General features: G+C 38.8%; 3 protein-coding genes and 2 non-coding genes across 5 annotated transcripts; 4 read left to right on the top strand and 1 right to left on the bottom strand.

Annotated features, from left to right (window-relative positions):
* Nucleotides 1–3,290: 3,290 nt before the first annotated feature.
* On the top strand, nt 3,291–11,473 carry ppt2b (palmitoyl-protein thioesterase 2b). The gene is made up of 8 exons (XM_055023721.1): nt 3,291–3,769; nt 4,624–4,777; nt 5,325–5,420; nt 6,470–6,577; nt 7,144–7,227; nt 7,527–7,611; nt 7,886–7,940; nt 8,918–11,473. Exons 1-8 carry the CDS (start codon nt 3,590–3,592, stop codon nt 9,059–9,061), a joined length of 906 nt encoding a protein of 301 aa, XP_054879696.1. The 5' UTR covers nt 3,291–3,589; the 3' UTR covers nt 9,062–11,473.
* Nucleotides 11,474–11,960: 487 nt separating this feature from the next.
* On the top strand, nt 11,961–15,820 carry rps5 (ribosomal protein S5). The gene is made up of 6 exons (XM_055023704.1): nt 11,961–12,031; nt 13,205–13,308; nt 13,551–13,760; nt 15,150–15,278; nt 15,532–15,630; nt 15,706–15,820. Coding segments are annotated over exons 1-6 (612 nt in total). The 5' UTR covers nt 11,961–12,030; the 3' UTR covers nt 15,775–15,820.
* On the top strand, nt 13,349–13,482 carry LOC129354198 (small nucleolar RNA SNORA3/SNORA45 family). Its single transcript, XR_008605134.1, has one exon. It is a non-coding gene; the product is annotated as a small nucleolar RNA SNORA3/SNORA45 family (small nucleolar RNA).
* On the top strand, nt 15,317–15,449 carry LOC129354197 (small nucleolar RNA SNORA3/SNORA45 family). Its single transcript, XR_008605133.1, has one exon. It is a non-coding gene; the product is annotated as a small nucleolar RNA SNORA3/SNORA45 family (small nucleolar RNA).
* Nucleotides 15,821–16,379: 559 nt separating the features above from the next.
* On the bottom strand, nt 16,380–23,096 carry ddah2 (dimethylarginine dimethylaminohydrolase 2). The gene is made up of 6 exons (XM_055023702.1): nt 22,984–23,096; nt 21,949–22,400; nt 20,740–20,928; nt 19,283–19,402; nt 18,579–18,722; nt 16,380–17,045 (listed from the first exon to the last, which is right to left on the bottom strand). The coding sequence occupies exons 2-6, from the start codon at nt 22,246–22,248 to the stop codon at nt 16,926–16,928; spliced, it is 873 nt and encodes a 290-aa protein (XP_054879677.1). The 5' UTR covers nt 22,249–22,400; nt 22,984–23,096; the 3' UTR covers nt 16,380–16,925.
* Nucleotides 23,097–23,842: the final 746 nt, after the last annotated feature.

Here is a 23,842-nt window from a genome sequence, read left to right as displayed (position 1 = left end):
TATCTCCTACACAGAACTCACAGAGGCACCAAAGTTACTGTGATTGATCATCATCGGCTGCCCTACAATACCCTATGGTCGAATGATGACATCACTTAGGCCACGCCCCCTGAGAACAGGAAGTGTAATGTTTTACTGTGAACTGTCGCTATCTGACCCCTTTGACCTCATCAACATGAAACTGTGACCAGACACAGAAGACATGTTGGTGTATTGAGGATTCCAACCCCGACCAGCTTCGATGGAGCAGGTGGGCGTGGGGGCGTGGCCAAGTGACCTGTAACGCCATCGCCATACGTTTGGCTCTCAATTCCACATTTTGGGCCCAGCTGCTCCAATTTCACAAAGATGGACCCTCATCTACTCCCCGACAGGAATCCATCACAATATTTGGTGGGTGTGGCCTAATTTCTCTATAGCGCCCCCTAGAACACTTTAAATGATCAGCCCCAAGCCATGCTTTAACCTACAATTACGAAACTTTGTACACGTGTGTACCTTGTCAGGACTTACAAAAAAGTCTCTTGGAGCCATTGTGTAAACCCCACAGGAAGTCAGCCATTTTGGATTGAAGTTTGGATTTTGACCCATTTTTGCCATTTACAGCCTTCCTATTTGATCGAACTCCTCCTAGGGATTTTCATTGATCGGCTTCAAACTCCGTCAGTCTGTTCATAAGGCATGTCCCATCTAAAGTTATCAAAACGGTGAGTTTTTGAGTATGCTGAAGGGGGGTTAGCAGGGGTCAAAGTTCCTACTCCCCATAAAAAATAAACTGCTATATCTCCTACACAGAAACTCACAGAGGAACCAAAGTTTGAGTGATTGATCATCATCGGGTCTCCTAGAATACCCTATGGTCGAATGATGACATCACTTAGGCCACGCCCCTGAGAACAGGAAGTGTAATGTTTTACTGTGAAGTTCGCTATCTGACCCCTTTGACCTCATCAACATGAAACTGCCCAGACACAGAAGACATGTTGGTGTATTGAGGATTCCAACCCCGACCAGATTCGATGGAGCAGGTGGGCGTGGCGGCGTGGCGAAGTGACCTGTAACGCCATCGCCATACGTTTGGCTCTCAATTCCACATTTTTGGGCGCAGCTGCTCCAAACTCACAAGGATGGATCTTCATCCACTCCCGACAGGAATCCATCACAATATTTGTAGGGTGTGGCCTAATTTCTCTATAGCGCCCCCTAGAAAATTTTAAATGATCAGCCCCAAGCCATGCTTTAACCTACAATTACGAAACTTTGTACACATGTGTACCATGTCAGGACTTACAAAAAAGTCTCTTGGAGCCATGGTCTAAACCCCAGAGGAAGTCGGCCATTTTAGATTGAAGTTCAGATTTTGATCCCATTTTTGGCGTTTATAAACCATTTCAGTACTTCGCCACTTGGGGTCAGTATTGCTCCACAAATGAAACAGCAGATAAACAGGATGAAGAACAATATCAGTATTTCGCCAGTAGGTGTCAGTGTTCCTCCACCGATGATAAACAGATCCACGGGCGGATGGGCGTTTAAAACTTTGTGAGTGTGTTGCCATGACATTTCTAAAAGGATAGAAATGTCTCAGATAATTTTTGTTGAATTAAATCATGCAGTAAATGTAGCGTTTTCTTACTTCTTACAAACCATTTCAGTTATTCGCCACTCTGAGTAAGTATTACTCCAACAATGAAATAGAGCGCTTTAGAAACACAGCTGAAAATGATGAAAAATGACGAACAGTAGTACTTCGCCATATGCATATGATCGGCTGTAAATGACACGTGGATCATCCGACTGACGACAAATTGGATACGTATGACCTTTGTTGACCTCTAAAGAGAACAACAGCATTGAAATATATTTTGACTCCACTGCGCGTCCTACATTAATCCGCCAGCTATATTTCCTCGCTAAACCAATGAATCTGCACCACATTTTTGCATCGTCAAGGAGCGCCTCCGAACGCATGAGTGCGTACCGCCTGGTGGATGGGCGCGGAAACTGCGCAACAACTTCTGTGTTGGCACGTGGCCAGCGTTGATGGAAACTGAGCAACAGCTTCCGTGGTGCGGGCGGAAGAGCTGAAAACTGCGTGAGAGCTTCTGTGGGCTGGCGTGAGGCGTGAGGCGCGGGCACGGTGGCAATAGGCCGGAGCGGCGCTTGGCTGCGAGGGCCGTTCGAGGCTGCTTGCAGCTTTAATTAGCATTGTTCCTGTTTTCATATATTACACTTTGCTAAAATTAGCCAGCGTTGCCCAACTTTGCTGCCAAATGTGTAAAGAAAAAAGGGGAAATAAATCCAAAAGATTTTAATTTAATACGTTTCAAACTGTTCAAAACCTTATTTATATTTTTGGATCAACAATGATTTACAGATTTCTACAAAAAATAAACTACTTGGCTTTAATGAAATAAGGTAAATTTTGTGTACTATTGCTGTTGGTCAAATATCACCATCAGAATCATAAATGTGTGTATAAAATATGCTGATCAATGTTCCACTTGCATCATTGGAAACTTTAGCCTTGATTTAAATTAACTCAGTGTTTCAGCCATTTTCTGGAAGCTTGTTTTAAGATTTATGGTAGAGGTGATAGAAGGCTGACTTTGTAACTGCCTTTATGTGACTCTGCAGGTTCACGTCTGAGTCAATCACCACACCCAGATTTGTGGCCTGATCACCAGTTTCTAGCTGTAATAACCCAAAGATTACAACTTCAGTTTTGCTTCTGTTCAGCTGTAAAATGTTATGATTTGATTTGTAAATCATCAAATCATGCATGTGATGAACAAATCATCGGTTCAGTGATGTTGATCATGACCATTCACGACAAATTTTAAGATACTTGGAGGATTTGAGTTACCACAGAATCAACAATCAAAACATGACATGGCAAGTTCCCAACTAAATTTATAATCGATTACGTTTTATATACAATTCTAAACAGGTGTGTCGAGGTTTAAAGGAAGTCGGTGTTTCAGCTGTTTTGCAGTTTTCTGGAAGTTTGTTCCAAATTTGTGGTGCTTAGATGCTGGAAGCTGCTTCTCCTCGTTTGGTTCTGGTTCTGGGGATGCAGAGCAGACCAGAACCGGAAGACCTGAGAGTACTGGCCCTGAGAGAATTAAAAAGGATTTGAAAACTTAAAGCTGAATGCGGACAGAAACGTGTTAAACCGGACCGCATGAAGCGCTGTGTTTACATCGAAACTCCACCTGATGCAACAAAATGGGGGCGGGATCGCTCCGCTGAGCGCTGATTGGACAAGTCGAAGCCGGAAGTGACGTCGGCAGCGGCCGTTTCACCTTTAATTTAAAACCGGAACAAACAGATGAGGAGTGGATCGGCCGCTGAATGTTTTCTCAGGTGTTTAATGTGAGTGTGAGGAAAAACTGCGTGTTAATAATAAGGTTTCTGAAGGGAACAGTAACTGTGAGCTCATCTGGACCGCAGCTGGACACCAAACGAACTTCAAGATGATTCCTCAACATTAGCTAAACAGCAGTGTTTCTTGTTTTGCTTTCTCCCGACGCGTCCTTATTCATGTGGAGGGAATCACTTTAGGGTCTCTTAACGCGTCTGCGTCTCAATGGCGGCGGCATCATTTGCCAGAACCAGGCGGAGAGTCAGCGAGGCGGCCGCGCTGCTGTGGCCGCTGCTCGGCGCGTGTCTCTGGGCTGCGGCGCTCGGCTACAAGCCGGTCATCATCGTCCACGGGCTGTTCGACAGTTCCGACGACTTCAAGAACCTCCAGCGGTTCATTAATGAGGTGAGCGGCTAAAAACCAATTCAGTGCACCATGTGGGACAAAAATATGCATGAAAATTCAGCATGTGTAGTTTATGAAGTTAATACTTTATAGCTTTTAAAAGTTTAAAATGTTGCTATTTATTCAGTATCGGAACATCAACACTATTATTTGCATTTAAAAACAGATTATTTTGGTAGAAAGTGGCCCAACTAGTTATACAAATAAATCCACTAAATGCTGCACACATTATTTTCTGTTTTGACTATTTTTTGTTTTGTTTCATTTTTCTTCTCCCCTCTAAGTTCTTTTGCATTCGTTATTTTTTTCTTTATCTGATCTCTAATTATTTTTTATTTTTAAAAGTTATTTTTTTCCTAATTGCATAAAGACAGAGGGGAAATTAATGTTACAGTAGGACACAAAACACATAGTGTAAAACAGTCATTTAAAATACTAGTGTATAAAAAGTTAATTAAAAGAAGAATGTAGATATATCCAAGTCAGTAAACGAAGAAACAAATTATTTGGAGCAGTTTGTGCATTAGGTAAACTTAAATGAAGATTGTTGTAAAAGCAATTAAATGTGCTCTGTCCTGTGTGTTTTCATAAGTTCATATAACATCCTAGTAAACATTTATAAACTCTCAAACTGGAAATGTAGCAATGGTTAAAAGAAGAGGAAATTTTGTGGGCTTTTTGAAACCATAGAGGTTTCGACCTGTACTTCCTCTTTCTTTCCTACTTTGAAGCTGCAAACCAAAACTAGAAAACCAACTAAATATAAACTTTTTCTGCTTCACTTAGTTTTAACTTCCACAACATTTCCTCAAGTGCCTTCCAACCCCAAGTGAAGTTTAGTTTCTGTCCTGCAGTCTCATCCTGGGACCAATGTGACGGTCATCGACCTTTTCGACAGAGGTGCCAGCCTGAAGCCCATGTGGAAGCAGGTGGAGGGATTCAAGGCAGCCATTTACCCAATAATGCAAAACGCTGCAGATGGAGTTCATTTCATCTGCTACTCTCAAGGTGAGCACATTCTTGGTGACACAGTAGCTCAAAGAAAGTGCTGGTATGCGACCCGGGCAGCAGAATTGATCTTACATAAGCAGTTGACTGTAATCTCTAAGAGTTTCTCTCAGCGCTTATTGCTGGATGCATTTTTTATGATGTTCGGGATTTCTGATGGAAACTCCCTACAATCACAGACATGCAGATTAGACCTTTAGACTTTTTGCCAAGGTTCTAATCAGGTGTTTTCTCAGAAATGCATATTTAGAAACAAGCATGCAGAAATTGGAATTTGATTTCTTTTACTAAAAGTGTTTGTTGAGGTTTTGGATCATAAATGTATTTTTTTCTTTTTATAGTTTAAGTTTCTCTAATTTATGTTGATGTTTTTTCTGAAATTAGAATTTCCTGAGTAGTTTCTATATTTATGTAGTTCAATTTCACAAAGGGAAGCTTGTAAATGACATAGACTCATTACAGAAAGACTGACATGTTTTTGGTGTTAAATTTGTTGATTTGTGAATTATATCTAATGAATAAATTAAATACATGTTTGTTACTTTAGGTGGACTCGTTTGCAGAGGGATCCTCTCCACTCTACCCGACCACAACGTTCACTCGTTCATCTCTCTGTCTGCGCCTCAAGCTGGGCAATATGGAGGTGTGCGCGACGTTGTTATAAAAATAATAGCAACAAATGTCATGGAATAAATTACTTTAACGAGAGAAGAAATAAGAAATGTATTAAAACAATGAGAACAGAAATACAGAGTCAAAGGAGTCTCTGTCTCTGGGTGTTTTCCAAAAGAGAGAAGAGAGGGTTGATTGGACAATAGGTGTGAATCCCTGATTGTTATGTAGGGATTCTGTGGAGCCCAACCAAATGGTCTTGCCATTTGTCTATTGTTAAGGAAAGGGGGTTGATCTGTGATGCTAAAGGGGCCAGATAAGTCCTGGGTTGGGGAAGTAACGCTAGATGGATCAATGACATCTCCTGCTGTTATGGCACTGTACAAGTCTGTAGGAGAGCAGCTTGACCAATCACATGATAAGATCATGCAGTCACATGACCTCATCATCAGACACAATCTAAAGCATAAAAGGGGTGAGGAGCACGTTATAAAATTTATGAGTTTATTAAATCCAGAGTTGGGTACCAACTAGTTACATTTGCATGAGTAACTTTTCTGAAGAAAATGTCCTTTTAGGAGTATTTTACTCAAGAACAGGTCATTGCTACCTGTTCTTGAGTAATGATATGATGAATTATTTGGGAAAGGTTCTGGAATCTGTAACTTCACTGTGAACAAACATGTTTTAACCAGAAATTTATCACAAACAGACACACAGCTGTAGTTTTTGTTTAAAGTTTTATAAGGTTTATATCGAAAGAAAATGATTTGGGGAAATGTTTCTTTTGGCTGATCTTATTTTGTTCCTTAAAATACCAAAATGTCCATTTATCTTTATATTTTGATTCATTAGAATGTAATTTTTAAATATTAAATGATTGATATTTTGATCTGTTGCTCTTTTTACGAACTACTTTTTCACTCTTACTTGAGTAATTTCTTGGACAACCACTTTTTACTTTCAGTTGAGTGAAAACTATTTTTGAAATAGTGCTACTTTGACACAGAGTATAATTTCTGGGTTTTCTGCTCACCTCTCATTAATCCTCTGGATCTTCTGCTTCTTATTTCCTCTCAGATACAGACTACCTGAAGTATCTCTTCCCTCAGTTTGTGAAGTCGAACCTCTACCACCTCTGTTACACGGCGATCGGTCAGAGGGTTTCCATCTGCAACTACTGGAACGGTGGGTAGTAACTAGTTACTTTTACTCAGTTACAGTTACTTGAGTAACGTTTTGAACAACAAATGCTTTTTGCATTTTACTTTTACCTTAGTAAAATAATTATGAAGTATTTGTACATTTCTGGATTTTCTACACACTGAATTAAAAACAAACATGTTTTAGCCAGAATTTCACCAGAACCAGACCTGCAGTTTTTGGTAAAGTTTCACATGTTTTATATTGAAAGAAACTGATATGAATTTATTTTTGTTTTGTTTTTTATTTTACCTTATTTCGTAATGTTTGTACATACTAACGGTTTTTCTTAACTTCCCGTTTAGGACAGTTGATGTCATTTTTAGCTATTAAATGGTGAATAATTTGATCAGTTACTCAGTACTTGAGTAAAACATTGTCTTACTCTCAGTAGAGTAATTTCTTGAACAGCTACTTTTTACTTTTATTTGAATAAAAATGTGTTGAAGTCGTGCAGCTCTCAGGGCACTTTGTGAAATCCCCATTCCTCCTAAACCTTTTAGATTTTGAAGTTATAAAATCTCAACTTGTTTCTGTGTCTCTGTCTCCAGACCCCCACCACAGAGACCTGTATGTGAACTCCAGCGACTACCTGGCTCTGATTAACAGCGAGAGACCAAACCCAAATTCTACAGGTTGGAATAAGTTTAATTATGTCTAAATAAGTAATGGCATAATAAAGCAAGTTCTCAGGATCAATAAAGTTTAAATTCTAACAAACGTTTAATACAAGAACTGGAAGACATTTTAAATATCCAAAATAAATAAACAAAACAACAGAAACTGGCTGAGACCGAAGCACCAGATTGAAGACTTTTATCGTCCAGCTTTTGGTAGAAAAAAGAGAAAATAGAAAAATGATGCAAATGAAAATCCATGTACCTGGAGATCTAGTCACGTTGTTTTGTTTAATGGGTCGAACTTCCTCCATCAGAATGGAAGGAGAACTTCCTGAAGATCCAGAAGCTGGTTCTGATTGGAGGCCCGGACGACGGCGTCATCACCCCCTGGCAGTCCAGGTGAGTTCACAGCACAGCTGGTTTGAGAAACAACACAGAGATCATTTCTAGTGGAAGGTTAGAAAAAGCAGAACCTGGTGCGCCGCTACTTCTCTTCTCATGTTTTCCAAGCAAACACATCAAATCTCCCCTGAAGGTTTTATATTTTCCCAGGGTCACAATGGTTCATGCCCAGTTCACATGTTTAACAGCGTTTCTTTTTTATGACGGGGTTTTCCTTAGATCTGCTGATTCTCATGTGACGCTCACGCTCTCCCTCTCTTGTGTTTTACAGTCAGTTTGGATTTTATGACGACAACGAGACGGTCATCGAGATCCAGCACCAGGATGTGAGTAGAAATCAGACGCAAAATTCAGCCAGTTTTCCATTTATCAGGAACTTACAGAGGTTGCTGGTTGAGGTTGTGTTTTCCAAATTAACTTGAAACTCAAGTTAATTTGGAAAACAAATTAACTAACTTAATTTGTTTTCCAAATTAAGTTAGTTAATTTAACTAACTTTTCATTATATGGAAGACACTGATGATTAATTTAATCAGAGGGTCTGTTTTTGTTTTTTGTAATCAAAAATACCATTTTGGATTGGAAGTCTGTTCGTGTTTTCAGGTTTTATAACGGAAACTATTTTGTGTCAAAACTATTCAATTAAAAAAACAACTCCTCCCAAATTCTGACACTTCCTCTTTACGTGGTTTTCATAATTTTATTATGGTTTACTTCATATTTTCATATTTCTAAATGTGTTGAAGTCATGGTACAAAATGGTACAAAATAATTTTTTGCTGTAGAGTTTTATGTTTTTTCCTATAATGAGCCTAACATAGTGAGATAAATGTAATTTTCAATCTAAAACATAAGATTCTAAGCTAAACAAAAAATGCATAAAGGGTAAAGTTTCAATAATGGAGGTTTGTGATGCTGAATATTTTGGTATCAATTTGATGCCGCCAGTATCACCAATACTGATACACATTATTCATTTATAATGAATAATTAAGCTTTTAGGAGTTTTGGTGGTTTTCTGTTCTGTGTTTTAATAAGTAATGACATGATTTACATATTTTCTTTAACTTTAACATAATTTTTATTATGTTAAAATGAGAGTATACTTTCTTACTATCTTGATTTTAAACGCAGATTGTGCATTCAGCTCAGAAGAAGTGTTCAAACTGCAAAAATTTAGCAAAACAAACATTTGTGTTTGAAGAGCGGAGTTGTTTCTTCTATCCTGCACTCAAAAACGCCTGAAGGTTTGTGAAGTTTCTGACGGTGAAGCCTTGCAGTGAAAGCTGTTTTCCCCCTGCAGCTGTACCTGAGAGACGTTTTTGGCCTGAAGACGCTGGCGGCCCGCGGCGACCTGTTCTTCTGCACCGTTCCGGGCGTCGAGCACGTCTGGTGGCATTCGAATGAGACGGTGTTCCACACGTGCATCGAGAAGTGGCTGGTGTAGCCACACACACACTCACACAGACAGATATTCTGCTATTTATTAAGCTCATACCATCTTAAAATCCAGAAATATCTGATGACTGACCATTTGAGTCAGATATCAAACAGCGATTGCTGGATTTATTTCTTCTTTCTCAGTAAGTTGTTGCTTTTGCTAATGAGAAATCTTTATTTATGCTCATATTTAAAGAAGTTGTAAATGTATTTGTTTGCTCTCCTGGTAAGACTCCAGTGACAAGAAGAGAATTTTATTTTAAATATACTGCAGGTAACTTTTTAAAACAAAGTGCAACAAAAACACCCAAATTTTACATGTAAAATTCAAAATTTATTTTTTTTATCGGCATTTTATTGTTTTCTGTTGACCTCAAAAAGTTGTAAACGCATCTAAAGTGGATTTAAATCATTGGTCAGAGCAGGGATGAGCTGAAAAATGATCCAGAATTGAAAGAGTTCATCACTCTTTGGTGTAAAAGCTGTTACAGAGTTAAGAAAACTCAAAATTCAACCTGCAGGCATTTTAAAGGAAACCATTTTTTAAAATATGTCAAGGCGTCTCTTCAGTTCAGGAAAAGAGAGCCAGGCTTTCAGCACGTAACAGGAAGGCTGAATGCAGTTCAGGAAAGTTGGTTTCTTTTGAATTTTTAAAGGTTTTGTCATAAAAAATCTTTTGATTTTGTTCTATTTTGGTTCTTAAATTGGAATCAGGTTTTATTGGCAGCTTAAAAATTTACCGTCACTATTTTGTGTCTAATTACCATTTGCTTAAGGTTTTTATTGACTTCCTTCAGACTACTAAAATAACTCATTTTCATTTTTAGACCTCCTGTGGCTTTGCAAGAGATACTCATAACACTGGCCCCATAATATTAAACTTTTATTTTAAGTGCTAACTTTGAAATACATTGCCACAGTTAAACAAAACCCATGAGTTTTGTTTAACGTATGTCAGCGACACCATGCAAACCCGACCGTGCCTGAACGACCTGCTGTCGTCCTGTACAGATGATTACTGCCTTGCTCATCTACTGCAGACATTTATATCATGTTTAACCAGATCCTGACCTTTATTAACCTTTTATTGTCAGTGTGCATGAAAAAGCTGATCACCAGTATCAGGGTTTTTCCTCAGATTCATGCAGTACTCTAGACATGTTCTCCTACCGCTTTAGTGGATTAAGCCTTAAATGTTTTTATTTTCCTTACATGCCTCAGTGTTTCATGTCCAAAGTGCTTTGACACACTGCCTTCAGTGACGGTGCTAAAAATAAATAAATACATCTATTACATTATATAGGTATAAGTGTAAAGTAGTGCAAAGTGGCCAGTCAGGTAGTGAAGCGTTACTGATCCACTAAAAGCTTACAGTTCTGGTCAGACATCTACAATCTCCTCCTCGTGGGAATTCAGGTGTCATTTAACTGAACAAGATGCAATGGAAACATAAAAAAAAAACAAATGGATGCAAGTTACAGATAAACTGACTTCAATAAGCTTCTAAAATAACTTCCTGTTGGTTATTTGTCTGTTCTCTTTGCCACAATTGGTAAAGTCAAATAAACCTGTCCTACTGGTTTATTTGCAGTAGGACCGGGTGAAAAATCGATTTTATTGATCTTTTTTTTTTGGGAAAATGTGGATTATGTTCACCACTTCTTCAGAGTGATTTCAGCGCGACCAAGGCAGCCATCTTGTTTGTCAGGCTTATTTTCCAGCTTCTCTTTATTTCTGTTTTAAATTCAGATCAACTCTACGACAAAATGTTAGTCCAGCTAAGAATTTATATGTTTAATTACGAGAATAAAGTCATAACTCGGACAAAGTCGTTCATTAAAGCCTAAAATGACGCATCAATTTTCATGACGAGTGATTAGTGCACAACTGTCGGATCAGAACTGTACATGTGGTGTTTGTTACCCTCCATTACATTTAGATGACTCAGGCATTTCACTGGTTTTCATATTTAGTGGAAAAGGGATTCATTTTTTTCCAAAAACTGGTTACATTTTTATGTTTGCTGATTCTGCAACATGTTTTATTCATGTATATTTATCAAAAGAAGGGAAATGGAAATTTGTTTGTTAATGTGTGGAGACGGGAAGTGAATTATCGAAGCGTGGATTGCACATGGAGCGAGAAGGGAACTCATGAACAAAGTTTGCTTTCAAATGTGTTCAAGCTGCTTACAATTTTATTTTTGTTTACTTTTTGTGTCATTTATTACAAGAAACCCATAACTAATGAGTATGAAGGGACACCTTCTGTTCATTTGTTCTGCTTTTACAACCAGATATTGTAAATAAGGAACCTTTTTAAAACTAGAATGACTATTTTGGAAGTTTCTACAGTGTTTGTCCTGCAAATGAAAAGAAACTAAAAGCTGACATTTTCTCAATAAATACATTTGAACATACACATTGGTTTGTTTTGTCTTTTTCCAGTTATCTTCTGGATCTCTATGCAGAAGAAAACTGATAATAGGAAGAATGATAATTCACATGTCACATTGTTTAATTTTTTTTTAATTTTGTGATTTAATGGATAACCATGTATTGCATGAAGTCATCACCTATAAAAGGGTTAGAAATGTTAAAAACATCTTAAAATAAGTCTTACCATTAAAAATTAGGTTACGTTATTTTATTCAGCAAAATTAATAGGTTTTTATATTTTCCATATGAAGTAAAGCATAGTATATGCATTTCTCGATATTTTACCTATTAAAATATGTGAATACAATTTATATCAAAATTGTTATTGATCAAATTCATAAATGTACATTGCTGTATTTAAATCCCAGTGATTTTGATGGCAAATAGTTTTTCTCAGCTTAAAGATAGTAAATATCCATGTCTTAAGAAACAACATTTCCCATCATGCTTTGCGACCTCATCGCCGGATATCCGTCCGCGGCGCCACGGTAAGGCCCTTTTCCGTCTCAGAGAAGTGTGGTTCGGAGCGGCAGAAACGAGTGAGTTAAGATTTCAGTTTATTTTTGCCGCATTTGCCACAATAGCAAGTTGAAACCAACATCTGATGGCATTTCTGAGCAGCATTTATCGATGCATTAACTCAGGATGGGATAAGGTTCCCTAACGGCGGTTTTATTTATCTTAACCGTTCCGCTTTAGCATATGGCTAACCTGTTAGCACGTGTGTCTGCGGCACGTTGAGCCGTTCTGGCTTGTGGACGTCACATTTGGTTCATCATTTCATCAAATACTCCACTTATACGTGTTCCAATGCTATTGAGACAAAAACACAGGTTCAATATAATGAACCGCAGCACGTTTTGAACATTTCCTAACGCTTTAGTTGTGAAAGTTAAACGGGCTTCTACTGCGGCCTTCTGAGCTCTGATTAGCTTTTATGGATTCAGACACAGTGAGTGTCTAGTAAATTAATTTAATTTCATTAAAAATTAAAGTATTTTTACATACAGTGTATTTTGTGTTCATCTTGAAAAGTCTTGTAATAATGGAGAGAGATATTACGAAGCGGATGATGTTTTTGGTCATGTCTTTTCGATTCATTATTTTCTTAAATCAATTATTTTGATGATTTGTTTGGTTTGTTTTCCAACCAAGAATCATTTGCATCTATTAAAAGGTTTTTCTCAGTCCTGCTAGGTGAATTTTACATCTGATTTTTTTTTTTTTTTTTTAATAAATTAAAAAAGTGTAGCATTATAAACATTTTTATTTAATTATCTACCACCCTACATTGGTTTAATATCCCCGTAGTTATATTTTGGTGTGACATTTGACTTTTGATGCATTTTAAGGTGTGGAAACTATTTGAGTTGTGAATAAGAAAATTAAAACTCTTGCATCTTGTGAAATAATGTATATATTCTTCTGTCCATCCATCAGTCTTCTCGTTTGTCCTTCATATATATATTTTTAAATCTATTCTTCAACCAATTTGTCCTGGTAGTCGTCCATCGTTATTCAAACCACAATGACAAACTAAATCTAACAAATTCTTGGCAATTTATTTATACTTTTAATGTGTCTAAAGAGGATTTGAAACTAATCAATGTAGAATTTTGTCACGGCTGTTGTAGGAACTCTAGTAAGACTTTTTATTTAAAAACACGGTGGAGTTTTGTGTCTGTAAAGTAACATTTTCTTTGCGTCCTCAGTGACTGACTGGGAGACTGCCCCAGCTGTGGCTGAGACTCCAGAGATCAAGCTCTTTGGCAAGTGGAGCACCGATGACGTCCAGATCAACGACATCTCCCTGCAGGTAGCTGTCAGAAAGTCACACATCAGCTAACGTTGCCGTACGCGAGGCTAGAGTCACGTCTGGGTATTCACCTGTTGCCCTGTCGTGCTAGAGTTCTCGTAGAGGAACAGATCTCTGCCTATTCATTGGCTGTAGTCTCTGGTGGCCCAGCCAATCACCAGCTGAGATACACCGCCCACCCGAACGACGCTGCACATCTTTGAATGAGCTGCGGCTTTTAAAGGCATCTCTGTTTGCTGCAGGATTACATTGCGGTGAAAGAGAAGTATGCCAAGTACCTGCCACACTCTGGAGGACGTTACGCCGCCAAGCGTTTCAGGAAGGCCCAGTGTCCCATCGTGGAGCGTCTGACCAACTCCATGATGATGCACGGACGCAACAACGGCAAGAAGCTGATGACCGTGCGCATCGTCAAGCACGCCTTCGAGATCATCCACCTGCTGACTGGAGAGGTAACGTCTCACGAAGTCAGAAATGACCAGATGATTCTGGGTTGAAGGAATGAAGTGTTTCTATGATCTAACAGTCTTAGTCTGGTGAGAACTGACTCTGGGTTTCATAGTTCATGGAGCAATGTTTTCTTCTTTTTCTGTTGTTTTGCTCCACTTCCATATTTTTAATGCCAACTACTCACAGGGATCCTCCAGTCTGGATATAAATATATCTGTCTGGATGAGTATAGAAAACTAAAAAAAAACTATTTCCAGACATTATCTGTCCCATTGTTGGTGAGTTAATTTTGATATCAAATATGATCAAATCCAACAACTTTGCTCTGTTCATCTCTTCCTGCATCCTTCTGTCATTTATTGTCAAAAGTTTTCAAAATGAAAGTATCCAGAACTCATGAATGTTTTGACATTTTCTTCAATATCTGCTCAAAAAATTTGGAAAATTTAATCTGGATGAATTCAAAAGGAAACTGTTGTAGAGAAAGATTTGTATTTCTATTCTTTAGTTTTTAGTTTGGTGTCATTCCTTTATTGATTAAGGATTTTACAAGTTGTTTATTTAAAGCCTGATTGGTGAAAGGATCTTAAATGCATAATTTAATATATTCTTTTAAAAAAACTACTCAGTTTTCTTCTTGACATTTGAAAATTGAGGGATTTTAGTTTAACCACTAAAAGCAAGATGCATTTAAAATGTAATAAAAAGCTTCCATCAGTCCCTCCATCATTCATGTGCCCATCCTGTCATCCTTTGTCTTGTTTTTCTAAATGTTTTTTTTTCTATCATTTTCTAAAGTTGTCAGTTTTTGAGTCACTTCTCCAAATTGAAAAGATCATACATTTTATCCAACATTGACATTAAATATGGAACCTGGGAAACCTCAGACTATAATTGTTCTAAATTAAATGTGTGAAAAATAAGTTTCTCCACTGTTTAATCTCCCTCTTTAAGTAGTCTCTGGTAGTTTCTCTGGGAAACCTATTGGGAAAACGGGAATTATTTTTTGATACTTGTTCCTGATGTAAATTTAGGTAAGCTTTGCACTTTTATAATTAAAAATTGGCTTAAGATCTGGTTTCTGTTTGATTCCAGAAACAGCAGTTCTTGAAAATAAATGTTTTAGTTGCACTTCTATCCGTCTGCATCTTAAATGATTTTAACTTTGTCAGTGGAGGCAGAGAAAAGCAAAGGTGATGCAGGTTGTAGCTCAGCTTGAAGGAAAAATACTGAATTATGATATAAAGGCTCCCATGTTGCTGTCATATAAAACATTTTCTTTAACTTGTGCAGAACAAACTCGACTCCAAAAAGCTACTGAAGAAGTGAGGGTTTGGTCGACGTTTCCTCCAGGTTGTATTTAAAATCTTCTGCCTCCACATTTGCTTCAGAATCCTCTGCAGGTGTTGGTCAACGCCATCATCAACAGTGGACCTCGTGAGGACTCCACCCGTATCGGGCGCGCCGGTACCGTCAGGAGGCAGGCCGTGGACGTGTCGCCCCTCCGCAGAGTCAACCAGGTAGAAAAGTCCAATCTTTTTTTCTTAAATCCGGGGAAAGTGAGGCTAGAGTCACGTCTGGATATGATCCGTTGTCCCGGTGTGCTAGAGCGCTCGCAGAGAAAATGTCTTTGCTTATTCATTGGCTGCAGTCCATTTGTGACCCGGTCAATCACCAACTCAGACACACGGCGACACCGCCGCATGTTTTAACTCTGCTGAAACCGACCCGCGACTCTCAGGGCCTTAATCTGAAACGTTCTGCTGTCTGCAGGCCATCTGGCTGTTGTGCACAGGAGCAAGAGAAGCTGCTTTCAGGAACATCAAGACCATCGCTGAGTGTTTGGCTGATGAGCTGATCAACGCAGCCAAGGTAACTCACAGCCTGAAATCAGACCATATTTCTGCCTCAGATGTTCTGAACTTTTCTTCTTGGTTTCTGTTCCAGGGTTCTTCTAACTCTTACGCCATCAAGAAGAAGGACGAGTTGGAGAGAGTCGCCAAGTCCAACCGTTAAACATGTTCGCTGTCAGACAAAACTAATAAATTTGGGAAAATTTCAACTAGTGTGTGTTTTGATTGGGGTGACACTAATATTTTTTGGTGCAATTGTGAAAACATTGAAAATTACAAACTATTTACTACGTTTTTTTAGGTAACTATGGCTCTGCCTGCATAAAAACGTTTCAATCTGAAATGGGTTTCTTCAGGATGCCACTTAGTGTGATTTTAAACTTCGCATGCTAACTGCATTTAATCAGATTTACTGACATTTATCTTTGAAAAAATATCGGAGAAAATCTAAAGGTTTGTTTTTTACGTAAAGTTAACGAAAAACTACGTTACTTCTAGAAGCTAAACTGAAACAAAAACTACTGTTAACGTCACAAAGGTTTTAATTACTGATTATCAATGGTTTATTAGATTAAAATTAGTTCCAGTCGATTAACCAGTAATGTTTAAGTGATTGAATTAAAAAGTAAAGGATCAGCTAGAAAAAGCCTGATCTTTGGTTTCTAATTTGAATCATTTTAGTTGGTTGTATTTGCCATAAAGAATGAATAAAACGACTTAAATTGACGATTAAAACTTATAATGATTAAATGAAGACTGGAGTCAGGGTGAAAGTTAAGATTTTATTTCCACAACTACAAATGAATATTCTAGGAAGCTAAAACATCCTTCGTTGAGCAGCTCGCTGTATTTCCCTAAACTAAAACTACACTTTGTAATGAATGAAATATGAGTTATTTCAGTTCTTACAGGTGAACCTTAAAGGACAGTGATTAGAAAATTAAACTTTATTATTTCAAGCCTTTTAAAATGAATGTAATTAACTTGTAGATTAATCTCTGAACAGTTATAATTCACTTTAGTGGTTTAGATCTTGTGCTCAATTAAAAATATAACACTACTTGTATAAAAAAATCACTAAACCATCTGGGTTTCTTCTCTCTTGTGCCAAACCTGCAGAAAAGTAGCATTTTTCTTTGTACTGTAAAATGAAATGACAGGATCTGACTGCAGCTGGACTTTCAGCAGGGGGAGCAGCTGCTCCACAGATCTCTGTCCTGAAACCATTATTATTATTGAACACTGTTTTTACTTTGTGGGCCGTGACTAATGAGCCACCAGGATAAAAAGCTGCGTGATTATGTGACGGCGTCCTCAGAAATACGTGTGCTTTCTGTTGATGAGCAGGCAGAGCGAGGACAGAGACGCTCCCAGCTTGGACGCTTCGCTGCAGGCCGTCGGCAGCAGGGTGTAGTCCTGCAGCTTCTGGAAGGCCTGCAGAGAACCGACAGGAAACGATTCACTCATCCAGTTACAGAGTCATCGCTGGCTCAGGCTGATGCAGGAGGAGGCGGATAACGGCTGCTGGAAAGCAGAACGGCTGAAATGAATCACTGGCATGACACTCGTTCACGATCGGAAACTTGGTTGGGCGTCTGCTTATTGCTAAATCAGGATTTTACTCTAGTCCAGGGTTTCTCAAACTTTCTCAGGCTGAGGAACACTTAACCCACCGGGGTCAAACATAAGGCCCGGGGGCCAAATCTGGCCCACCACACTGCAAAAATGTACTAACTTAGCAAGCACTTTAGTTTCTAGAGCAAATATCTCAATATGCTTGAAATAAGCTAAACTAACTTTTCAAGAAGACATGGAAAAAAACTCATTGAAATTGATGGGAAAATACTAGATTATTTAATTTAAAACATGGAGGAATTGTCCTGTTATAAGTAAATTTATCTGCCAACGGAATATAACGTTTTCATCAATATTAAGAATTTATTGACTTAAAACAAGCTTCAACATATTGCTGATTAGTTACTTGTAAGATAGTTTTGTGTTATTTTAAGTGTAGTAAGATATTTAGACTAAAAACTAGACAAAAGTACTTGGTTATATTTGCTAAGACAGTGTGTTTTTGCAGTGTGGTGTAAAGTGTGCAGTACAGTTTTTCCCACATTTGACAGCTGTGTAGTTAAATATTGTTTTATTAATCAAATCAAAACGTTTTTATCGGATTACTGCCAAAATACATCAGTCAACACCTCCAGTTGAATTGCGGATGCGGAAATTAATGCCCAAAAAAAGAAAATGCATATTTTTTTTTACATTTCTGCATAACAAAGTTTGTTGAATTTTTTTTCAGAAAAATGGTCAAAACATCGGCTTTAAGTGATGCCAACTCCCACCTCCAGGTGGCAGCATTGTTTACTTCTATCCTTATTTGAGAGGAATTACATATTGCAACGTTTTTTGCTTTTTTGCTCATTTTTCTTGATTAGCATCAGAAAAATTTTGATTCTTATTGCAAAAAAAAAAAATTAAAATTAAAAAGTGCAATTCTGGAAAACTGATTGATGTGAAAAGATGTTCAATATTTCATTTTAAGAAGAACTTATCAAATGCAGAGACGCCTCTAACGTTTATCTATCAGGGTGATTGATACATTCTGGCGCAACCGGCCCTTTAAGAACTTAATGTGACCCAAAAGTCTTTTGTTTTAATTTTTGTATTGCAACATTTATACATTTTTCATGCAGTTTTGGCTTAATATCTGAATATGTTCTTTCAGCAAATAGCCTTTTTTTTGAGTTTCTACACTCCAGTTGAAGATTAATTAAATACTTTCCTCATGAATATTTTTACTTTATTCTTTAAATTCTGTTTTTAAGCTGAAAAACACCAAAAACATTTTATTTATTTACAATCAGAGGAAAGTATTTTGAATATTCCAGGACAGTTAGGAGCCATTTTCCACCCAGATGGATGTGATGTGAGATAAAACCGTGGTAGCTGCTGTGAACTCACGCAGACGCTGTCGGGACACTCCTCTGCGGGCCGGTGCAGCAGGAAGTCCCGTTTGGACGGGCCTTTAACGTAGATGCAGTTGGCCGCAGTTTCCTCCGGGACGGTGAGAACGTCGTAGTGGTGATCGGTCAGCTGCTCCATCATCTGAAACCAACACACTAAACCTCAGACAGCTAAAATATCATTATTAGAAGAAAAAAAATGAATGAACATCCTGTCCTATTTTAGGAAGCACAATTTGTCACCTTTAAAGCAAAAACAAACAAGAAAAGAAAACGTATCTCAGGGTCTTTTTAAGCCACGCTACAAAAACAGTGTAAATATCTTACTAAACATGAAATGAGCCAAAATTAACAAGTACATTTTTACAAAGTTATAGGAGCTTTTTCCAAGTCAATAATTCTTAAATATTGATGAAAAAGCACAAGTTCCTTTGGCAGATTATTTCACATATATGATGGAAATGTCATGATGTAAGTTTAATAATCTGCCAGTGGAACAAGTAGTTTTTTAAAATCAATATTAAGGAATTATTGACTTAAAACAAGCCTCTATATCTTCCTGAAATGTGTTATTTAAAGTGTACTTAGATATTTACACTAGAAACTAGACAAAAATAAGATTTGGTGTTTTTGCAGTGTAGATATTTCACTTATATTCCAGCATGTGGGAGCGGAGCAGCGGGAGGAAACGGTTTCTCTCACCCTGAGGGTCTTCTTGGCGCCGTCGCCATTGCTGATGATGATGGTGTCCGGTCCGCCCATGGAGCAGAAGTTCTTGAGCCTGGCACCGCCGCAGACCGGGACGGTGGACACTGCAAAGTCCTGAACAGAAGATTTAAAGATGAACGTTTTGAGACCCGAGTTTCAGGGTTCGGTCGACGTTAACCAGTTCATGAATTATAGAAAGCTTTTATTGAGAAACTCGTAAAAGTTTAATGTTTCCATCTTTGTCAAGAGTCGAGACAAACGTCATGCGACTCTTTATTGAAATCAGATTTGAATCGACATTTCCATCCATGTTTTCAGAAAGAAACAAAAGAAGAATGAAAACTGGGTCAAATTCCTCTAAAGGAAAAAACATATGAGCACGACAAACACTTCCTGTTAAATCCCCGCCCAGAGCGCACGAACACCATCCACCCAAACAGCGTGCATAAAACCGGCTGGGTGTGTGTGTGTGTGTGTGTGTGTGTGTGTGTGTGTGTGTGTGTGTGTGTGTGTGTGTGTGTGTGTGTGTGTGTGTGTGTGTGTGTGTGTGTGTGTGTGTGTGTGTGTGTGTGTGTGTGTGTGAGAGAGAAAGAGAGAGATGCACTCAGCAGAAGTGGGGAAAATCAATCCTGATGTTGGTTCTCATCAGTCCAGAGGGAGGGCAGCGTGCGGTCCTTCATTATCCCAGGAATGAGGCGACCTCATTCATCACCGCTCGCAGACAAGAATTCCCAAAATGCAATAAAGCAAATGACCACCTGCTCACTTTAGCAGCAGCTCTCTGTTTACGGTCCTGGCAGCGACCCGGCCTCGACCGCGCAAATGTGGTAATTTAACACTTTTCGCTTCCTCCAACTTCTCTGGAAGAACTTTAAACTCCAGGATCTTTAAACTCCAGGATCTTTAAACTCCAAGATCTTTAAACTCCAGGATCTTTAAACTCCAGGATCTTTAAACTCCAAGATCTTTAAACTCCAGGATCTTTAAACTCCAAGATCTTTAAACTCCAGGATCTTTAAACTCCAAGAACTTTAAACTCCAGGATCTTTAAACTCCAGGAGTTTAAATCAGGCTGGTGTTTTAGTGACAAACGCTTCACGATGTCTTTAAGGCTTTAAAGCTTAAATCATCTGTTTCTGAATATGACACTAGATTATTTAGGAGGTGAAACAAATTAGGAAGCTGGAGAAAAACAGAAGAAATGCCTGGATTTTAAATTACTCACAGCAAATGATCTGAATGTTCAGCAATGAGACAGCAGGAAAAAAACTGATAAAAGGTTTAAAAAGATCAAAAATCACACGGATGGATGGACGGATGGATTCAGTCTTTTGACAAATCCAGGGAATATAAATATTCCTGTTTTTCTTGCCTTAAATTCTTCTCCAGATTCCCCCAGACTGTCAGGTCCCTGAACGCACCGCTCCTCTATGAAGTCTGCGGCTTCTTACCCTGAAGGTGTCTGCCAGCACCTCGGCTCCTCTACGGTTGGTGTGGGAGGAAATCCCCACGAAGAACTCCCTCCCTGTGAACAGGACGTCGCTGCCCTCCAGCGTGGCGCCGCCAGAGTCGCCTTGTTCGTCGCCCATCTCAACCACGGTCAGGTTGAGCTCTGACATCACCCGCCTCACTGCGTCCGCCTGAAGAAGAGGAGAAACAGGCACAGGAGGCGCCCCACTGTTGAACTTTAAATGAGCTCAGCTGGCGAAGAGTTGCAGTTCTGAAAATCAACACTAGATGGCACTGAACACAACACAGTGCTCCTTTAAGGATATTCTCTATTCATTAAAAACAGGTTAACTGCAACTTTTTTAGAGTTGTTAGCTAAAACTTTCCATTGAGTGACTGATGCATAAGAACAGATCTATTCAATCTAATTCTATGTGACATTATGCTTTATTACTTATTTTACATTATATTTAGAATTCCTAATAATTTCTGAACTTGAAAGAAAGTTTGTATTGTTTTTGTCCATTTCAGTTTCTTTATTATTTATTTTACATTGAACTCACTGAAAAAATTAATGTTGCTTTTTGATGTTGACCAGTTGATAAAGCTCTTGAAATGTGCTGTACTGGTGCAGAGTTATCAAACAACTTTATACTTCAGTACATTTATATCTGTGTTTTTAGACAACATTTCTCCAGTGGTCAGCCTTTAAAGGATTATTGATTATTGATGGAAAAACAGAACTGGTAGTAAAAGTAAAAACAAAGTAAAAGTCTAAAAAATCTAAAAACAATTTATTCTCTGCCTACATTTTCCAAATAGAACAGATTATTAAACTTATAACAAGATATTTTTCCTGTTTTAGTGAAATAATCTGCCTAGCAACCAGTAACCCTGGTTTTTATTAATATTGAGGAATTATTTACTTAAAAGAAGCTTCTAGAGCTTGTTGAAGTTACTTGTAAGTTATTTGTGTCTTATTTCAAGTTTGCTAAGATACTTGCACTAGAAATGAAACCAAAAATACTTGTTAAGATTGAATATTTTTGAGGTGTAGAGTTGGGGGGATGTGCTCCAGCTTCCTGGTTTTAGTCAGAACCGCAGCAGCAGCAGCCAGTTGTTCAGCTGGGCCGTTCCAGCTGCTTCTCTTTCCTGAAACAACCCCAATGTTTCTGAGCCCCACTGGTGGATTTCCTGGTGTTCTGCGTTACCTCGCTGCGCCTCTGCTGCTTGAACGGCCTGGTGATGAGCGCCGTGTCTCCCTGGATCACCGCCACGTCCTCCACCCTCCAGCTCTCCGGCAGCTCGGGGTCGGGGGGGATTTCGATCAGCTGGAGGCCCACCTTCTGCCTCAGCGCCCCGGTCAGGCAGCCGAACTGACGCTGGGCTTTGGCCTGGTCCACCGTGACCTCCCCGTTCTCACGGCCCTCTCCAGCTGTTTTCCCAAAGGTCTCTGGGATGCCTCTCACCACGGCGTGGGTGAAACGGCCATAAGGGCACATGTTCGCCATGACTCCAGCTCAATGCTTCTGCTGTGGAACGGGGGAAAAAAAACTAAAGTGGGTTTTCTCCGTCCAGACAGAGGGAAGAGGAAGTGGGGACGTTTTAAGCAGAGATCCTCATCCTGGTTGGCTTCTTCATCGATTATCTGATCCAAGCAGACCTAAGAGAGGAAGAGGAGCACATCAGCATTCAGGGCACCAAAATACACTTGCAGCTAAAGATTTGAACGTGAAAACAAGCCGGCATTGTTTAGCGCTGGAATATCTGATAAGACTGGGATTTGCTGCAGCTTTCCCCCAGATGTGGGACAATTGGCCTTTTATCATCTTTCCTGTAAGTCACAGCAGCCCCCCGCGGAGAGCCTGCAGAGAGGGAGCGGGTCCCTCCATACAGGATGTTCTCCTTAAAACTAAAGCAACAAGTGCTCCAATTTAAAATTCAAGTATTTTTAGGACAGAGCAGCACATCAAACACATCAGGAATACTTTGAAAAGCTTAAATTAACATTTGTTCCCCAACTCTGACCCTCTCGCTCAGAGTTGCATTAAAATGTGATGGCAGAGTTTTGATCACTTTAATCCGGTTTTTGTTTGGGTTCACCCGGCTGCAGGAATCGCCGCCCCAACAGTCCAGCAGATCTTTCCAAACACTTTGATGATGTTCCTCATCTTTCCAAAACAACAGCGGGGAGGAAACCATCCGGCTGGGAAACCAGGTCAAACTCTGACTCCGCGCCTGCTCACCTGTTTTCAGTGACTTTCTTATCCCTTCTGCTGGGTTTTTATCCAGTTTCATTTAATTTCCACGCCAGCTCTGCTCCCGTTACTCGCTGGATCCCTTTTTCTCTGCTGACCAATCGGAGAGTCAAGAAGGCGACCGTGGATGGGAGGACTTCCGGTTGGGTTTTTCAAAATAAGGCCATTCGCTAACCCGAAATATGACCGTTGATCAGACGTCATACTTAATCAAAGGCGTTTTAAAGTGACAGATCACACTGCGTTGGGCAGATTTGGTTCAATAACGGGGATAAATTATGAATATTATGTTTTAAATAAGTTTAAATGTATAGTTAAAAGACCAATTAAATATAGCAGAAGCTACTATTTATGGTTTGGGGACTTCAGCCAATCAGCATTAAGGAAAACAAATGGAGCTCTAGGATTGGATGCTTTGCTCACCAGATAATTCCCTTTTCCCAAGATGCATCAGTATCTCATCTCTACAAATAATTAGAAATTATGTTCCACAGAAAAATCCAGAATTAGCAAACAAAATAAAGTTTCTAAAGGACAGAATAATGAAAAAGATATTTTTTTTACGTTTGTTACTTTTTTATCATTTCTGTCATTTATAATTTACTAGTACTCGCTACTTACCTTCACACAATCCCCAAATTTCATAAAAATCTCAACAAATGGAAAATAACATTAGAAAAAAAAATGTAAATTGAAAGATATGGTGTAGTAAAACCATTCTTAAAAATACTTTTTTCTTTTTCCAAACGTTACTCAAGTACATGTAACAGAGTAAATGTAAGTAGCTACTTCCCAGTACCTCTGATAGTAAATATTTACTTCTATTGGTGACAGTGGTGCTTTTATT

The sequence above is a fragment of the Poeciliopsis prolifica genome, unplaced genomic scaffold (genome assembly GCF_027474105.1).
Source record: "Poeciliopsis prolifica strain line A6 unplaced genomic scaffold, Auburn_PproV2 SCAFFOLD105, whole genome shotgun sequence".
Classification (NCBI taxonomy): domain Eukaryota; kingdom Metazoa; phylum Chordata; class Actinopteri; order Cyprinodontiformes; family Poeciliidae; genus Poeciliopsis; species Poeciliopsis prolifica.
The sequence above is the reverse complement of the archived record's forward strand: the minus strand, read 5'-3'. Positions and strand labels throughout refer to the sequence as shown.

Bases quoted from the DNA above. Each gene is read 5' to 3' on its own strand.
- ppt2b (XM_055023721.1), top strand. From the start codon at position 3,590: ATGGCGGCGGCATCATTTGCCAGAACCAGGCGGAGAGTCAGCGAGGCG. The intron at 4,778-5,324 runs GTGAGCACATTC...TTGTTACTTTAG, and splicing joins TTTCATCTGCTACTCTCAAG to GTGGACTCGTTTGCAGAGGG. The intron at 7,228-7,526 runs GTTGGAATAAGT...TTCCTCCATCAG, and splicing joins ACCAAACCCAAATTCTACAG to AATGGAAGGAGAACTTCCTG.
- rps5 (XM_055023704.1), top strand. The intron at 13,309-13,550 runs GTAGCTGTCAGA...TGTTTGCTGCAG, and splicing joins TCAACGACATCTCCCTGCAG to GATTACATTGCGGTGAAAGA. The intron at 13,761-15,149 runs GTAACGTCTCAC...CATTTGCTTCAG, and splicing joins TCCACCTGCTGACTGGAGAG to AATCCTCTGCAGGTGTTGGT.
- ddah2 (XM_055023702.1), bottom strand. From the start codon at position 22,248: ATGGCGAACATGTGCCCTTATGGCCGTTTCACCCACGCCGTGGTGAGA. The intron at 19,403-20,739 runs GTAAGAAGCCGC...TCTTCTGTTCAG, and splicing joins TGCTGGCAGACACCTTCAGG to GACTTTGCAGTGTCCACCGT. The intron at 17,046-18,578 runs GTGAGTTCACAG...GGTTCTCTGCAG, and splicing joins AGTGTCCCGACAGCGTCTGC to GCCTTCCAGAAGCTGCAGGA.